This window comes from Gymnoscopelus microlampas (genome assembly GCF_963454915.1).
Source record: "Gymnoscopelus microlampas genome assembly, chromosome: 1".
Lineage (NCBI taxonomy): Eukaryota > Metazoa > Chordata > Actinopteri > Myctophiformes > Myctophidae > Gymnoscopelus > Gymnoscopelus microlampas.
Genome location: NC_139962.1, coordinates 47645896 through 47661615, shown reverse-complemented (window position 1 = coordinate 47661615; position 15720 = coordinate 47645896). Strand labels below are relative to the sequence as shown.

The 15720-nt window shown below is 45.9% G+C and overlaps 1 protein-coding gene across 1 annotated transcript; it reads right to left on the bottom strand.

Moving 5' to 3' along the window:
• Positions 1-2066: 2066 nt before the first annotated feature.
• Positions 2067-8195, bottom strand: LOC311047755 (uncharacterized protein). Its single transcript, XM_084060599.1, has 8 exons — positions 7914-8195; positions 6351-6485; positions 6180-6244; positions 5291-5435; positions 4395-4623; positions 4108-4183; positions 3899-4018; positions 2067-3331 (listed from the first exon to the last, which is right to left on the bottom strand). Exons 2-8 carry the CDS (start codon positions 6387-6389, stop codon positions 2851-2853), a joined length of 1155 nt encoding a protein of 384 aa, XP_083916725.1. The 5' UTR covers positions 6390-6485; positions 7914-8195; the 3' UTR covers positions 2067-2850.
• Positions 8196-15720: the final 7525 nt, after the last annotated feature.

Below are 15720 nucleotides of genomic sequence, written 5' to 3'. Positions count from 1 at the left end.
CACAATGATATAATTTTGGCTTAGTAGGTCAAATTTCCTTTTTAATTAAGTCACATATTGCGATTTTAGGAAATCAGGTATCATAAGGTTGTGTTTTAATGTGTTATATTTGACTTGTACTAAAAAAAAACTACAAAGAGGGAGCGCTGATTAAACAAGCCATCTGAGTGACCCCATTGTCACCATAACAACAAGGTGTCAACCAGAGTGAAGTGAACACTTCCATTCTAAATAGTTTAAGGAAGGAACCCTGCTGTTATGGTTGCCAGTTGTTCTTCCAGCCAGGTCACTTAACACCTGGGGGGGTCAACCCTTTAACTTAAAGACCAGTTGATGCAGAAATTACCAAGGAATTTGAAATAGATGTCAAATTCAATTTATTGTACAAATATTTTTTTGCCAATGTCTAAGTGAGTGTGATGGTCTTGTTATTCAATTCATGTATAAACGTTTTCCAATGTTTTTATTTTCACGCATATAACTCTGCTTTTGTTCTTTGTCTAATTGAGGATTAGACTGTTATTCCTTTGCTATTCTAATGTCCATTGTTATGAAAGAGGGTTAGAATTAGTATTAAAGATACTGTAAGCAAGTGATAGTTTTTGTTTTTGTTAAAAAGTTAAAGCTCTATATATATATATAGTATAGTGTTTTCAGTAACAGGGTTCCTGCTCTTTATTAAATAGAAAATGCATTTTCAGGTGGGTCACCAATTTCATCCAATCAAGAGAGAGAACCCATTTATAAGCTTAGTGTTCCAATTCCAGTTTTATCGACTCTTTATCTATTTATTTTGTTTCACTTCCAAATTCAATTGTTAATCCTGTATAAGTTCTCTCCCCTGATAGGATGAAATTTATATCAAAAATATTTTTACTAGAGATGGAGAGACAGAGACACCCGTTTGAACAAAAAATCTATTACAATGATTACTATGGGTATCTAGAGCTATTTCATACTTATTTAAACAAAAATGAATATTGCTTACACCCCGTTTAAATTAAAGGTTAGGGCAAGGGTTAACCTTAGGTTTAAAGGGATAGTTCACTTCCAAAATGACTTTTTTTCTATCGATTAGTCAGAGACTTGAATTCATGGATTCTTTTTTTTGTCGCATTCCTAAGCCAATAATATAGTCTTCTTTGTGTCTCCTACCGGAACCGCTGCCTACCGGTTAGCTGGTCATCAAATTATTTGTTTAGGAATGCGACAAAAACTAAAAAATATCCATGAATTCAAGTCCCCATGGGGTGACTCATCGATAGATTTTTTTATTTTTTTTTGGGGTGAGCTATCCCTTTAAGGTTAGATAAGATGAGATTCAGGTTTCACATTTAGCAGGGTTGCAGCTGTCCATCCTGTTCTGATCTGTTAACGATGTAGTCCCTACTTTTCCCTCTAGATGTAGCCAAACACCTTCTTCCTCCTTCTTGGATCCACATACTATACTCTCACTACTGCTCTCACAAGTGTGGACCAATACAAGGCTCTGGTGTGGACCATAATATGCAAATCTGCCTTTTAGATTTACATATAAAAACTGAATTAATGAATGAGAAGATCAGATGTACATTTTGTTTGCCCTTTTGTGATACAACTATGAAAATGATGATATGTATGTGCAGTATACTCGCCCCTGGGCCTTGCATTAAAACCTAATAAAAATATCTTGAAAAAAAATAATAGTCAGATATTCACAAGTGCTTTTAACGTATTCATAATTATTTAATGTATTCTTTCTCAGATATTTTCTTGTGAAATGTGTTTGTGTATTTATATTTGCAAAATATTCATGTGAGTTTACAAATATTAAATTATTTTGTATTTGTGGAAGGTATAAAATATTTAGATCACACATTTACACACGGATTGTCTATCTATTCACACAAATACTTCTTAGACATGTGCCTCCATCATCTTTTGGTGGATATTATTAACCACTTATGCTCGATATAAAACAGAAGCACACAAGCAGGAAAATAAATGTATTGACGTCCCTATTTTTTGTTTTGTTTTATTTAGTTTGTTTTATTTATTCGCACAATAAAAACAGCTCAAAGGTCCTGTGCATACAAAAAATATATAATTTGAGGAAATAAATAACACTGTTAACTGATTTCAAATCAGCGTCACTGACATTCAAACTAGAACTTATTGATTAACACATTCCTAAAGTGTTTATTAGTAGAGACATCTATACTACCAACATAGAGAGATTGGAGCTACACCTTTAAAAGGATCAGACTGATTCTATAGTAGACCTTGTTGGTCAAAGCTATTGACTGGGAGCAAGTTACTTTACAGCGCACAGACTCCATTTATTTTTACATCGTCATACTGTAAAAGGGGCCTACTTTTCCACATTCACTACATCAAATGTCTGAGCGTGAAATCAGAGAACAAAAAACTCCTAACTGAGAAGTCCACTTTTATCAAAGATACACGTTCAAAGCAGCTTTTAAAAACCAAGGAGCCGTTTCTATGGAAACACGTTCATAATTACACACAAGGGAGGTTTGGGGAGAATAGTTGTGTTAGAAAGCCATCCTCCAAGAATCAAAGTCTTGCTTGTGGAAGAACATTTAAAGTTTCAGGCAATCACGTTGGGGATTTCTTTTGTTTGTTAATTGTACTGAAGTCTAGGTTGTTAAATCGAACCTCAGCATAACTTCTACCAATGATTTTTCTCTCAATATTTTTCTGTCTATTTTTTCCAAATATCTCTAGTAACTCTTACAAAGAAACTAAAAAATATTATATTGTCAGATGTACACATATATTTCTCCTTACAGGGATCCAAAAGACACAACCGAAGGCAGAATAAGGAAATAAAATAAAAGCTGAATGATCTCACGCGCTCTCGTACTTCTCAATCGTACCTGAGAAGTTTGATAATGCCTTATGAAATAACACTTTGAAACGCTCCCTCTTTGCTGCGCTCTGTTTGGGTGGGGACGTTGTCAGCTGGACGGTTCTGTCATAGGTTAGAGAAGTGGGGATCACCACAAAGCATTCATCATTAGACTGTTCCTCCTCAATGCACTTAGGTTTGCTACTTGAGCTGATGCTGCTTGGTTCATGGCTGTCACTGTGAGGGCTGGGGTCACTGTGAAGGCTGGGGTCACTGTGAAGGCTGGGGTCGCTGTGAAGGCTGGGGTCACTGTAAAGGCTGGGGCCACTGTAAAGGCTGGGGCCGCTGTAAAGGCCGCTGTCATCTGAGCGTGGCTGCTTGCTGAGACTCCTGTCTTGGGCGACGTCTCTGGACAGCTTTTTCCTCCTCTTCCTTGTCTTCCTCCCCCTTTTAATGACCACCGTACAGCACTTAAGGTTTCTAGAAGTGACAGTTGGTATTCAGTTCTATTCCAAGAAGAACACCATTTTTCTTTTGCTTTGTTTGCTTTGTCAACATTTGATATTAGTGAATATCCCCTACTGCACATTTGTTCTATTCATATATGGTGTGATAATATCTGCCCACAGAGATACATTGATACGAAGACGGTCAGCAAATCCAATGCAACAAGCAATGTGGTAGCTTGCTTCGGTAGCATGGTTTTCAGCAGGGGCAAAGTTTTTAGAGCAGTGGATTGCTTTGCCTATCTGGACATGGTACGATGACTGCCTTATCTTTGAATGTTTTCTTATGTACTGTATTGTCAATGCTAACAATGAGAAGAAAAAAAAAAGTGTGCGTTTGTTACCTCTTTAGGAAAGTGCGTTATCTAGAACAGGTTGTTTGTCCCTCTCTCCTATCTACTGTTTCTTATTGAATATATGGAATCCCATATTTGTTCTTGTTAAACAGTTGGCCATAAAGGTATTCTGCTCAGAATTAAACGCAAAAAAATAAAATGGGACACCAGTGCATTGCAGGTTCACACGTACACATCATCCATACCTCTTTAGGAACGCGTGTTGTCTGGCACAGGTTGATTGGTCCTTCTCGCCCTTCTGCTGTTTCTCTCTGAATATTTCGTTGACACGCTTTATGATGTGGTGGTCCCACTCCCGAGGAGTCCTGAATAGAAGTTAATAAAGCTGCTGCCGATTTACCAGAAATCGACCAACACCAATCCCATCAATCTTATTTCTAGTGCACATATTTACAAGTTCACGTTGTGTAGTCTTCTTGTGCTCCGCTTCATCTGCAGGAACCACTGGTCACATGTCAAGGAAGTAGGATCTGGTGAACAAATCAGAGCCCAATGTCACAAAAATAAATGCTTTTTGTCGACAGGCTGATAAAAAACCCAAACATTCCAGACTACAGTGAGGTGAAGTTTGGGTATCCGTCAGTATATAACGGCAGAGAAACTGGCCCAACAAAATGTTACCACTATTTGGCTGAGGTTGTCCCATCATTCTAATATGATACTGGGCAAAACAGTGCTCACCATTATCCAAGAGTTTGTTTTTCAGCTGACTTTTCTTCTTGGCTGTTTGGTACAACTTTTGGCACTCAGAACACCGGTCTGATGGCTCAGTTGATTCTTGGTCGGCCGCTTGTGGCAGTTTTTCTCCAGCGTCAACCACCACCGGTGTTGCTTCTTCAATGAAGAGGTCAAGCAAGTCCCTGGTGGTCACCTTGTCTTGGACACTGTTGCTCCTTGTCTGCCTGTTAACCTTTGAAAGAGAACATAATGGTTATGTGTTGATTCATGTTATTCAACATCATATTGCCTTACCTGCCTGTTAAAGATAGCTAATCTGGTTGCTGGGTATTAATATATTCAGACATCAGGATACCCGTCAAAGTATGACTTTGACGGGTATGACTGTCAGTAAGGGCAGTAAGAGTTTAAAAAGTGATGTGAAGTGTCATGAATGAATAATCTTAAAAGTGCTGCTGCGTTCATTTTATACCATTTGGAGCCCTTGCAGCCTCTCACCCTCAATCACCTCGCAAAAGTCTTTAATAATAGCTTGAATTTATATAGCGCCTTTAATGAACACTTGTGTGTTTAACAAGACAATCAGTTTAACCACTTTAACCCTATTTTATACTTTGGCCATTCTAAAATAGCTGATTTACTAGCTCATAATCAGTCGCATCGTGGGCTTGTAAATCGGCTATTTTCCAAACATTTGGAAAAAATATTGGAATAGTTTGAAAACTTTGGACTCATTTTGTTAATGTTTAACACAACCCTCATTTCAGATGGGGGTCCACTGGGTCCTTGACATAAAAATGTTTCAGAACCACTGTTATATCCTAGCAGGACCTCCTGCTGGATTTCTCTCCTCTGCCACCCTACAATCCCCTCCTCCTCCTATATCCCCTCTTTCTCACCATGACATTCTTCCTCTTGCTTCTTCTCAACTCTCCTCTGTCTGTATTCCTCTTCTTCTCTTCTGTCTCTTTGCGTTTCCGCATGTACTCAGCGATCAGCTCGGGACAGTTCAGGCGTTCTTCTCGTTCCCACGTGTTGTCCTCACTGCACACACAGACACCAGGCTTATAGAAACCAAGTTTCATCTAGAGCCCGGTTTGGGTGATATAATCGACCCTTATTTTATTTTTTTATGACAACGGTATTTGCAATTATGCAGCCAATGAGTCCCAATTTTAACCACTTTCAACCTGGCGTCCTTAATTTGGGGACTGACTCCCTATCTCCAAATGAATCCAGTGACTCTGATTAGTCCACGGCTGAGAGCTTATGAACTTTTGACTCAAGACTTACTACAAATATTGGTAATTGAAATACCAATAAACTATTTGGTGAAATAAATAGCTTTTTGTTTATTTTATTTCATTGACCGTTACCATACTAAGTATTACAAATACATATTCATTAATTAATTATTTTTCCAGGACTTAAAATATATTTTTTTGACTGATGGCCTTCCTCCCCTGGCATTTGGCAAAGGTCAAGAGGCCTAGTCCCTAAAATGATGAAATTCCAGGCCTGACCGCAACACAATCTCTCGAGATCCATCAACAGCGATCACAGGGCGTTCGCGAGTTCTGATGTTCACATGGAGTGACTGTGTCCACTTAGGATACCGGAAGTGTGTGTACCATTCTGTACTGAGGTGTGGAATTGGCTATCTTGGCAATATATCAAGGAACTTTGCTTAATATGCATCGAGTGCATCTGGTCGAAAGACAGGAAGGAGTTTGTTCCACTCAGAGATTAGTGCTTATCATGAGAGGAGAAAAGGAGGCTTGAACTCACTCTGAGAAACCTTTCCATTTGAGGAGGTACTTCACCCTTCCATTCATCACCTGTCGATCCAACACCTAATAATAATAAGAAGAATACATTTTATTTGTAACGTACTTTATATTTGAACCATATCTCAAAGTGCTACATTTCAAGAGAAAAAGCAATAATTACAAATAATACCTCCTCCACCACATACACCTCCTCTTCCTCCTCCTCCATCACCGCAGCCTGAGGCTCCTACTCCGGCTTCTTCGCCTTCTTTGCAGCTGTGGTGGTCGCTAGTCTGGCTAAGTGATGTCACAACAGTCAGCACCTCTACAGGACAGGAGAGGGAAGTACCGTTTAAAATAGTAGCAGCATGACTGTCACTGTTAACATTTTAATACCAATTAGGGTGGAATATCAGACCAGTTTCACCCGTGATAAAAGCATGACTGGAAAATGTAAGTCTCTTTTCCCAAGTAGAGATCAAACTTGGGATTCAGCACTTCAAAAGCTTTTAAAAAAAAACACTGAATTTAAGATTTAAACACAAAATCTTACTATAACATAATATGCTATCACGTGAACCAAAACGAGTGCTCCCTCTATCCACGTCAAGCACATATAATGGAGGTGTGGTTTTTGCTGTTCCCCCCGGACCCCCATCTCAAGTTTGGAAGCGCTCGTTGTAAACCATTCCAAGTCCTGCATAATTATGTGCAATTTCCAAAAACGGGTGGTACGCAGGACATTGAGTGATCTACAACGAGCGATGGCTGCATGGAGTTTCTTGACAGAAAGTTGCTTATAACATGACAACGATGGATTGTATTTAAATGTTTCCAGACAAAGAGACAGAGACAACCCGCACTATCCATACAGGTGCATTATCGTCATTTAATAGAAATACAGTCAGGACTTTCCTGTTTCATGAATGGCTGTCAATGGAACTTTGTACAACTTAGTGCTTACAGCTAAATGTAAGTCAGAACCAGTAATGAGCAGAATGACAGAATCCTGAGTAGAGACAGAAAATACTGGGAGCAGAATGGCTGAAAACCTTAGAATTACTCTGTTTACAAGTAAAAGTCTGTATTCAAACTCTGACTAGAGTGAAGGTACAATCTCAAGTAATGTAAAGAAGTACTTAAGTACAGTACTTAAGTAAACGTACCCAGTAAAAGCTACTTTCAAATTCCACCACTTCATACCATCACATTAAACACAGCTTACCCGGTGGTGTAAAGTAACTACATTTAAAGTTAAGTACATTTACTTAAGTACTGTACATAAGTACCATTTTGAGGTATTTTCTTTTTACTTTACTGGAGTATTTGCAATTTTCAGTACTTTTATTCCACTACATCACAGAGGCAAATATTGTACTTTTTACTCCACTACCATTATTTGAAAACTTTAGTTGTAGTTACTTTGTAGATTTTTTCACTTGAGCCCAATATACATTTCGGCCATTTGAAAATATACAATCTACAAGCTCAGCTCACTGTGAGCTTGTAGATGTGCTATTTTCAAAATATTTTTTATACATAAATTATTATGTATGTCACGTTTTTACAAGTTATCATATTATGATAACTTGTAAAAAAAACGGGACATTCTGTATGACGAGTACTTTTACTTTTGGTACTTTAAGTACATTTTTATACCAATACTTTTTGTACATTTACTCTCAAGTATATTTATTATTCCGGACTCTTATTATAACAGAGTATTTCTACACTGCAGTATTGATACTTTTACCTTAAGTGCTTTCTCCACCACTGTTCATACCGTCACATTAAACACAGCTTAGCAGAGTCTGGTCTCCATGTAGCCCTGAAACATGACTGTCATACATGTGAACCATGGCTAGTCTCCATGCTAACTGTTATTAGCCAGCGAGCAAGCTTATAGAGACAAAAAGGTTCCAAATCAAGTGTGATGGTTTAGAATCACCATAAACACATGGAAGGCGTCGGTAAACCTAATAATAAGGCTACATTATAAGTAAGTTGTATGTACGTTGAGCTGTTGAATTCACTCACGTCAACAGGCTTGTTCTGTTTACTAAATCGAATGGACCCGCTCATCAGTGTTGCCAGATTCTGCGAGGGAAACAAGCAACCAGGTCTATGAAAACAAGCCCAAAAGAAGCGACTAGGCTATACGGCTATTTGAAATAGCAGATCTACAAGCTCACAACGCGTCACGATATATTTTCAGATGGGGATACGCAGGACAAATACATATTAATGTGCCGTTGTCCTTACAAGCAACTTTACAGAAAAATAAGTCCAAAGTCGCTTATAAAAAGGCAACATGGCAACGCTATCAATGACCCGGAAACTCCACATGTGAAAATAAAAACAAAAACATTTACCTCCATCTGCCGGTTTGTTACGGTACTATGCCTCTGGTTCGAGGCTCGAGGGGAAATAATCTAGCCCCATTTAGAACCTCTCCCTCTGCTATGTAGCTCCGAGATAAGGTCCTATATGTAAATGGCATGAAATGGGGGAAACACACACACACACACACACACACACACACACACACACACACACACACACACACACACACACACACACACACACACACACACACACACACACACACACACACACACACACACACACACACACACACACACACACACACACACACACACACAGGGCTAAAGTGTTTAATGCATGTTTTATAATATTATAATGTATAGCTGCAAAGTAACTAAAAAAAAAAAATTAGTGGAGTAAAAAAACAATATTTGGATCCAATATGTAGTGGAGTAGAGGTAAAAGCATTGGAAGTTTGGAATACTCAAATAACGCACAAATACCCAACATTGTACTTAAGTACAGTACTTAAGTAAATGTACTTAGTTACTTTACACCACTGACACATTGAACCAGTACAAATTCACAGTACAAGGTCTACTAAACTGGAAGACTCATTAAGCACTGAGCTTCTTGTCTCCGGCATGGCGAGAGAGTATGTTTTACCCCCTGTCCGTCCGTCCGTGTGTCCATCCGTCCGTCCTGTCCGTCCGTTAGCAGCTAATCTCCGGCACCGTTGGCCCGGTCGCTCCGAAACTGTGCACACACACTCCCTGGATGCCAATTCAGAACCTCTGACCCAACTTTATGTGTGAGTGTGAGTGTGAGTGTGTGTGTGTGTGTGTGTGTGTGTGTGTGTGTGTGTGTGTGTGTGTGTCATAACTCGGAGACCTGGAGAAATTAATGGTGGTGCCCTATTCCAATACAAAAAGACTAGCTTTAATATTTAGATGGCTCACGTGTTTGCCCGACTTGCCTCATCATTTCAAGACAGATTCCCAGATTTGTGGCCTCATAAAGAAAACCTGGAACATAAACTCACACACTGTGTGACAAGCCCTTAGTTACAGTACCTGACTTCGGCACGAAATGACACAGCATCACTCTCGTCTCTCTGTGACATCTTGAACAAGCCTTCACTGATACGTGGATGGGATTAAGCCTTTATCCCTCTGGTACATAAAAAGAGAGAACAGTAAGTACACATAGGCCCAAAATCACAAAACATTCTGTCAACATACTTTGAAAGGACAAAAGCATTTTGCTCCTACTGTGTTCCCTTAATGGGCACCAAAAGTTGGTACATGCAAAGCCTGCTGAACAACACAAACACTGGCTCATCTGATGCGGGGTTACTGAAGCGTGAAAGCAATTCTACTCCGATTTGTGTGCCTTCTTGTTTTAATTACCACGTAACAGATAGTACGTATTAAGAGCTGTATAATTATCTAGGATGTTGACAGCAGCTCTGCTGATGACCTTGCATATGTCTCCTGGTAGACAAGCAGATAATCTCATCAGCCATATAAAAAGATTCTGATGCCGTGCAAGGTGATAAAAGAAAGGTGGCCCCATAGCTTCCATCATCATATTTTCTGATTTGTGTAGAGACGGCACAGCATAAGACAGTGATTCTAAAATGCATTAGATTAGGCCATGGAATCCCATTAGATTTATTTCATCTCTGGGAGTAAGACCCCAATCCAATAACATGTTTATTGTTACACATGATTTGGTCTGATATGGTCTGTCACTTGGTCCAGAATTCCTTTACGGCCTATATATTGTAGGCATAGAGATAACAGTGAAACGCTGATCAAAACCATTCTTGTATGTCCTCTAGTTGTATTTATTGTACTTGCATGCGTAATAATAACTATCAATCATTTTGCTGGCCAACCCTGGGTCCCCAAGTTTAAAACCACTGGCAGAAGAGGAGGTACAGCTGCTGAGATGTTGCCATAAAAGATGGGTGTGTACTTGAGGTGTTCACTGGGTGAATAGCTCAGGGACAGATACACTGTGCGCTTGGGCGATTGTTGTGACTGTCAAATTATTAGCATTTAAGGCAGCATTATCCTATTCAAAGCACATCGTATGAGGATGTTTAAAGAAACAAGAAGAGAAAGCAGCTTTTGGATGTCAGTATAAATACACATCTCGCATAGAACGTGGAATATGGAAGGAGGCCTTACCTCATTTCCCATCATAGTGTGGGATTTTCCAGTGCCTGTGTAGGCAAAAACACAAGCATTGAAACCGTCAAAGGCTGCTTTAAGGATGTCAACACCCAAATCTTGAAAAGATCTGATGGTCAAGAGAAGTGAGTTTGAATGTTTGTTCAAGTAAGGAACATTTAGTTGCAAATATGCCCATACCGCACTTCTAATACACCAACTCCTGAATATGAATTAAGGAAACATTCTCTCAGTCACTAAGACACATGGGATATTAGGGTTTGATTACCCTTTCCTGGGATGCAAAATTAGGGCTTCCTCCAGCTGAATCATAAGCCAAATCAAAAGAGAAGGTCTTCTCACCGTCATTAGATCCATCCCCTACTTTACAGCTAGATACAATCTGTTCAAATCAATCTGTTCAAATCAATCTGTTCAAATCAATCTGTTCAAATCAATCTGTTCAAATCAATCGGGAGGCTGCCTAGTCAATGCCTAATATTCCAGTATGACATAAGATATGGCCTACCTTTTTATTCAGAATGGTGGTTTGTGTTGCCCTTCATGTGGACAATCACTTTAGATGATAACTGTCTCTCTCTCTATAGAAACATGATGATGTGCACATTAGTCAACATTACTATATTTTACTTTTCAGTGTACCATATTATCATCAGTATACTATCTTAAACTATTATATTTGCTAGACACTGCTCCGCTCTGAGACGCTCCGCTCTGAGACGCTCCGCTCTGAGACGCTCTGCTCCGCTCTGAGACGCTCCGCTGACGCTCTGCTCTGAGACGCTCCGCTCTGCGGAGCAGAGCGTCTCAGAGCGGAGCGTCTCAGAGCGGAGCAGTCTCAGAGCAGAGCGTCTCAGAGCGGAGCGTCTCAGAGCAGAGCGGAGCGTCTCAGAGCAGAGCGTCAGCGGAGCGTCTCAGAGCGGAGCAGAGCGTCTCAGAGCGGAGCGTCTCAGAGCGGAGCGTCTCAGAGCGGAGCGGAGCAGAGCGTCTCAGAGCAGAGCGTCTCAGAGCAGAGCGTCTCAGAGCAAAGCAGTCTCAGAGCAGAGCAGTCTCAGAGCGGAGCGGAGCAGAGCGGAGCGTCTCAGAGCGGAGCAGAGCGTCTCAGAGCAGAGCGTCTCAGAGCGGAGCGTCTCAGAGCAGAGCGTCTCAGAGCGGAGCAGAGCAGAGCGTCTCAGAGCGGAGCGTCTCAGAGCAGAGCGTCTCAGAGCGTCTCAGAGCGGAGCGGAGCAGAGCGGAGCAGAGCGTCTCAGAGCAGAGCGTCTCAGAGCGGAGCACTCTCAGAGCGGAGCGTCTCAGAGCAGAGCGTCTCAGAGCGGAGCGGAGCAGAGCAGAGCGTCTCAGAGCGTCTCAGAGCGGAGCGGAGCAGAGCGTCTCAGAGCAGAGCGTCTCAGAGCGGAGCACTCTCAGAGCGGAGCGTCTCAGAGCGGAGCGTCTCAGAGCAGAGCGTCTCAGAGCGGAGCGGAGCAGAGCAGAGCGTCTCAGAGCAGAAAGTCTCAGAGCGGAGCGTCTCAGAGCGGAGCGGAGCAGAGCGTCTCAGAGCGGAGCGGAGCAGAGCGTCTCAGAGCGGAGCGTCTCAGAGCGGAGCGGAGCAGAGCAGAGCGTCTCAGAGCAGAGCGGAGCAGAGCGTTTCAGAGCGGAGCGGAGCAGAGCAGAGCGTCTCAGAGCAGAGCGTCTCAGAGCGGAGCGGAGCAGAGCGGAGCGGAGCAGAGCGTCTCAGAGCGGAGCGTCTCAGAGCAGAGCGTCTCAGAGCGGAGCAGTCTCAGAGCGGAGCGTCTCAGAGCAGAGCAGAGCGTCTCAGAGCAGAGCGGAGCAGAGCGTCTCAGAGCGGAGCGTCTCAGAGCGGAGCAGTCTCAGAGCAGAGCGTCTCAGAGCGGAGCGTCTCAGAGCAGAGCGGAGCGTCTCAGAGCAGAGCGTCAGCGGAGCGTCTCAGAGCGGAGCAGAGCGTCTCAGAGCGGAGCGTCTCAGAGCGGAGCGTCTCAGAGCGGAGCGGAGCAGAGCGTCTCAGAGCAGAGCGTCTCAGATCAGAGCGTCTCAGAGCAAAGCAGTCTCAGAGCAGAGCAGTCTCAGAGCGGAGCGGAGCGTCTCAGAGCGGAGCGTCTCGGAGCGTCTCGGAGCGGAGCAGAGCGTCTCAGAGCGGAGCGTCTCAGAGCGGAGCGTCTCAGAGCGTCTCAGAGCGGAGCGTCTCAGAGCAGAGCGTCTCAGAGCGTCTCAGAGCGGAGCGGAGCAGAGCGTCTCAGAGCAGAGCGTCTCAGAGCGGAGCACTCTCAGAGCGGAGCGTCTCAGAGCAGAGCGTCTCAGAGCGGAGCGGAGCAGAGCAGAGCGTCTCAGAGCGTCTCAGAGCGGAGCGGAGCAGAGCGTCTCAGAGCAGAGCGTCTCAGAGCGGAGCACTCTCAGAGCGGAGCGTCTCAGAGCGGAGCGTCTCAGAGCGGAGCGGAGCAGAGCGTCTCAGAGCAGAGCGTCTCAGAGCGGAGCGGAGCAGAGCAGAGCGTCTCAGAGCAGAAAGTCTCAGAGCGGAGCGTCTCAGAGCGGAGCGGAGCAGAGCGTCTCAGAGCGGAGCGGAGCAGAGCGTCTCAGAGCGGAGCGTCTCAGAGCGGAGCGGAGCAGAGCAGAGCGTCTCAGAGCAGAGCGGAGCAGAGCGTTTCAGAGCGGAGCGGAGCAGAGCAGAGCGTCTCAGAGCAGAGCGCCTCAGAGCGGAGCGGAGCAGAGCGGAGCGGAGCAGAGCGTCTCAGAGCGGAGCGTCTCAGAGCAGAGAGTCTCAGAGCGGAGCGGTCTCAGAGCGGAGCGTCTCAGAGCAGAGCAGAGCGTCTCAGAGCAGAGCGTCTCAGAGCAGAGCGTCTCAGAGCGGAGCGTCTCAGAGCGGAGCGGAGCAGAGCGTCTCAGAGCGGAGCATCTCAGAGCGGAGCGGAGCAGAGCGTCTCAGAGCGGAGCGGAGCAGAGCGTCTCAGAGCAGAGCGTCTCAGAGCGGAGCACTCTCAGAGCGGAGCGTCTCAGAGCAGAGCGTCTCAGAGCGGAGCGGAGCAGAGCAGAGCGTCTCAGCGCGTCTCAGAGCGGAGCGGAGCAGAGCGTCTCAGAGCAGAGCGTCTCAGAGCGGGGCACTCTCAGAGCGGAGCGTCTCAGAGTGGAGCGTCTCAGAGCGGAGCGGAGCAGAGCGTCTCAGAGCGGAGCGGAGCAGAGCAGAGCGTCTCAGAGCGGAAAGTCTCAGAGCGGAGCGTCTCAGAGCGGAGCGGAGCAGAGCGTCTCAGAGCGGAGCGGAGCAGAGCGTCTCAGAGCGGAGCGTTTCAGAGCGGAGCGGAGCAGAGCGTCTCAGAGCGTCTCAGAGCAGAGCGGAGCAGAGCGTTTCAGAGCGGAGCGGAGCAGAGCAGAGCGTCTCAGAGCAGAGCGTCTCAGAGCGGAGCGGAGCGGAGCAGAGCGTCTCAGAGCGGAGCGTCTCAGAGCAGAGCGTCTCAGAGCGGAGCAGTCTCAGAGCGGAGCGTCTCAGAGCAGAGCAGAGCGTCTCAGAGCAGAGCGTCTCAGAGCGGAGCAGTCTCAGAGCAGAGCGTCTCAGAGCAGAGCAGTCTCAGAGCGGAGCGTCTCAGAGCGGAGCGGAGCAGAGCGTCTCAGAGCAGAGCGGAGCATCTCAGAGCAGAGCGGAGCAGAACGTCTCAGAGCGGAGCGGAGCAGAGCAGAGCGTCTCAGAGCAGAGCGGAGCGTCTCAGAGCGGAGCGTCTCAGAGCAGAGCGTCTCAGAGCAGAGCAGTCTCAGAGCAGAGCAGTCTCAGAGCGGAGCGGAGCGGAGCAGAGCGTCTCAGAGCAGAGCGTCTCAGAGCAGAGCAGTCTATGAGCAGAGCAGTCTCAGAGCGGAGCAGAGCGGAGCAGAGCGTCTCAGAGCAGAGCGTCTCAGAGCGGAGCGTCTCAGAGCAGAGCGTCTCAGAGCGGAGCAGAGCGTCTCAGAGCAGAGCGGAGCATCTTAGAGCGGAGCGGAGCAGAGCGTCTCAGAGCGGAGCGGAGCAGAGCGTCTCAGAGCAGAGCGGAGCGTCTCAGAGCGGAGCGTCTCAGAGCAGAGCGTCTCAGAGCAGAGCGTCTCAGAGCGGAGCGTCTCAGAGCGGAGCGGAGCAGAGCAGAGCGTCTCAGAGCAGAGCGTCTCAGAGCGGAGCGTCTCAGAGCGGAGCGTCTCAGAGCGTCTCAGAGCGGAGGGTCTCAGAGCAGAGCGTCTCAGAGCGGAGCAGTCTCAGAGCGGAGCGTCTCAGAGCGGAGCGTCTCAGAGCAGAGCGTCTCAGAGCGGAGCAGTCTCAGAGCAGAGCGTCTCAGAGCGGAGCGTCTCAGAGCAGAGCGTCTCAGAGCAGAGCAGTCTCAGAGCGGAGCGTCTCAGAGCAGAGCAGTCTCAGAGCGGAGCGTCTCAGAGCGGAGCGTCTCAGAGCGTCTCAGAGCGTGTCAGAGCGGGGCGTCTCAGAGCGGAGCGTCTCAGAGCAGAGCGTCTCTGAGCGGAGCGTCTCAGAGCGGAGCGGAGCATCTCAGAGCATCTCAGAGCGTCTCAGAGCGGAGCGTCTCAGAGCAGAGCGTCTCAGAGCGTCTCAGAGCAGAGCGTCTCAGAGCGGAGCGGAGCGGAGCAGAGCGTCTCAGAGCAGAGCAGTCTCAGAGCAGAGTGTCTCAGAGCAGAGCGTCTCAGAGCAGAGCAGTCTCAGAGCAGAGCGTCTAAGAGCGGAGCGTCTCAGAGCGGAGCGTCTCAGAGCGGAGCGTCTCAGAGCGGAGCGTCTCAGAGCGTCTCAGAGCAGAGCGTCTCAGAGCGGAGCGGAGCAGAGCGGAGCGTCTCAGAGCGGAGCGGAGCAGAGCAGAGCGTCTCAGAGCAGAGCAGTCTCAGAGCAGAGCAGTCTCAGAGCGGAGCGGAGCGGAGCGGAGCGTCTCAGAGCGGAGCGGAGTAGAGCGTCTCAGAGCAGAGCGTGTCAGAGTGGAGCGTCTCAGAGCGGAGCGTCTCAGAGCGGAGCAGAGCAGAGCGTCTCAGAGCGGAGCAGTCTCAGAGCGGAGCGTCTCAGAGCAGAGCGTCTCAGAGCGGAGCGGAGCA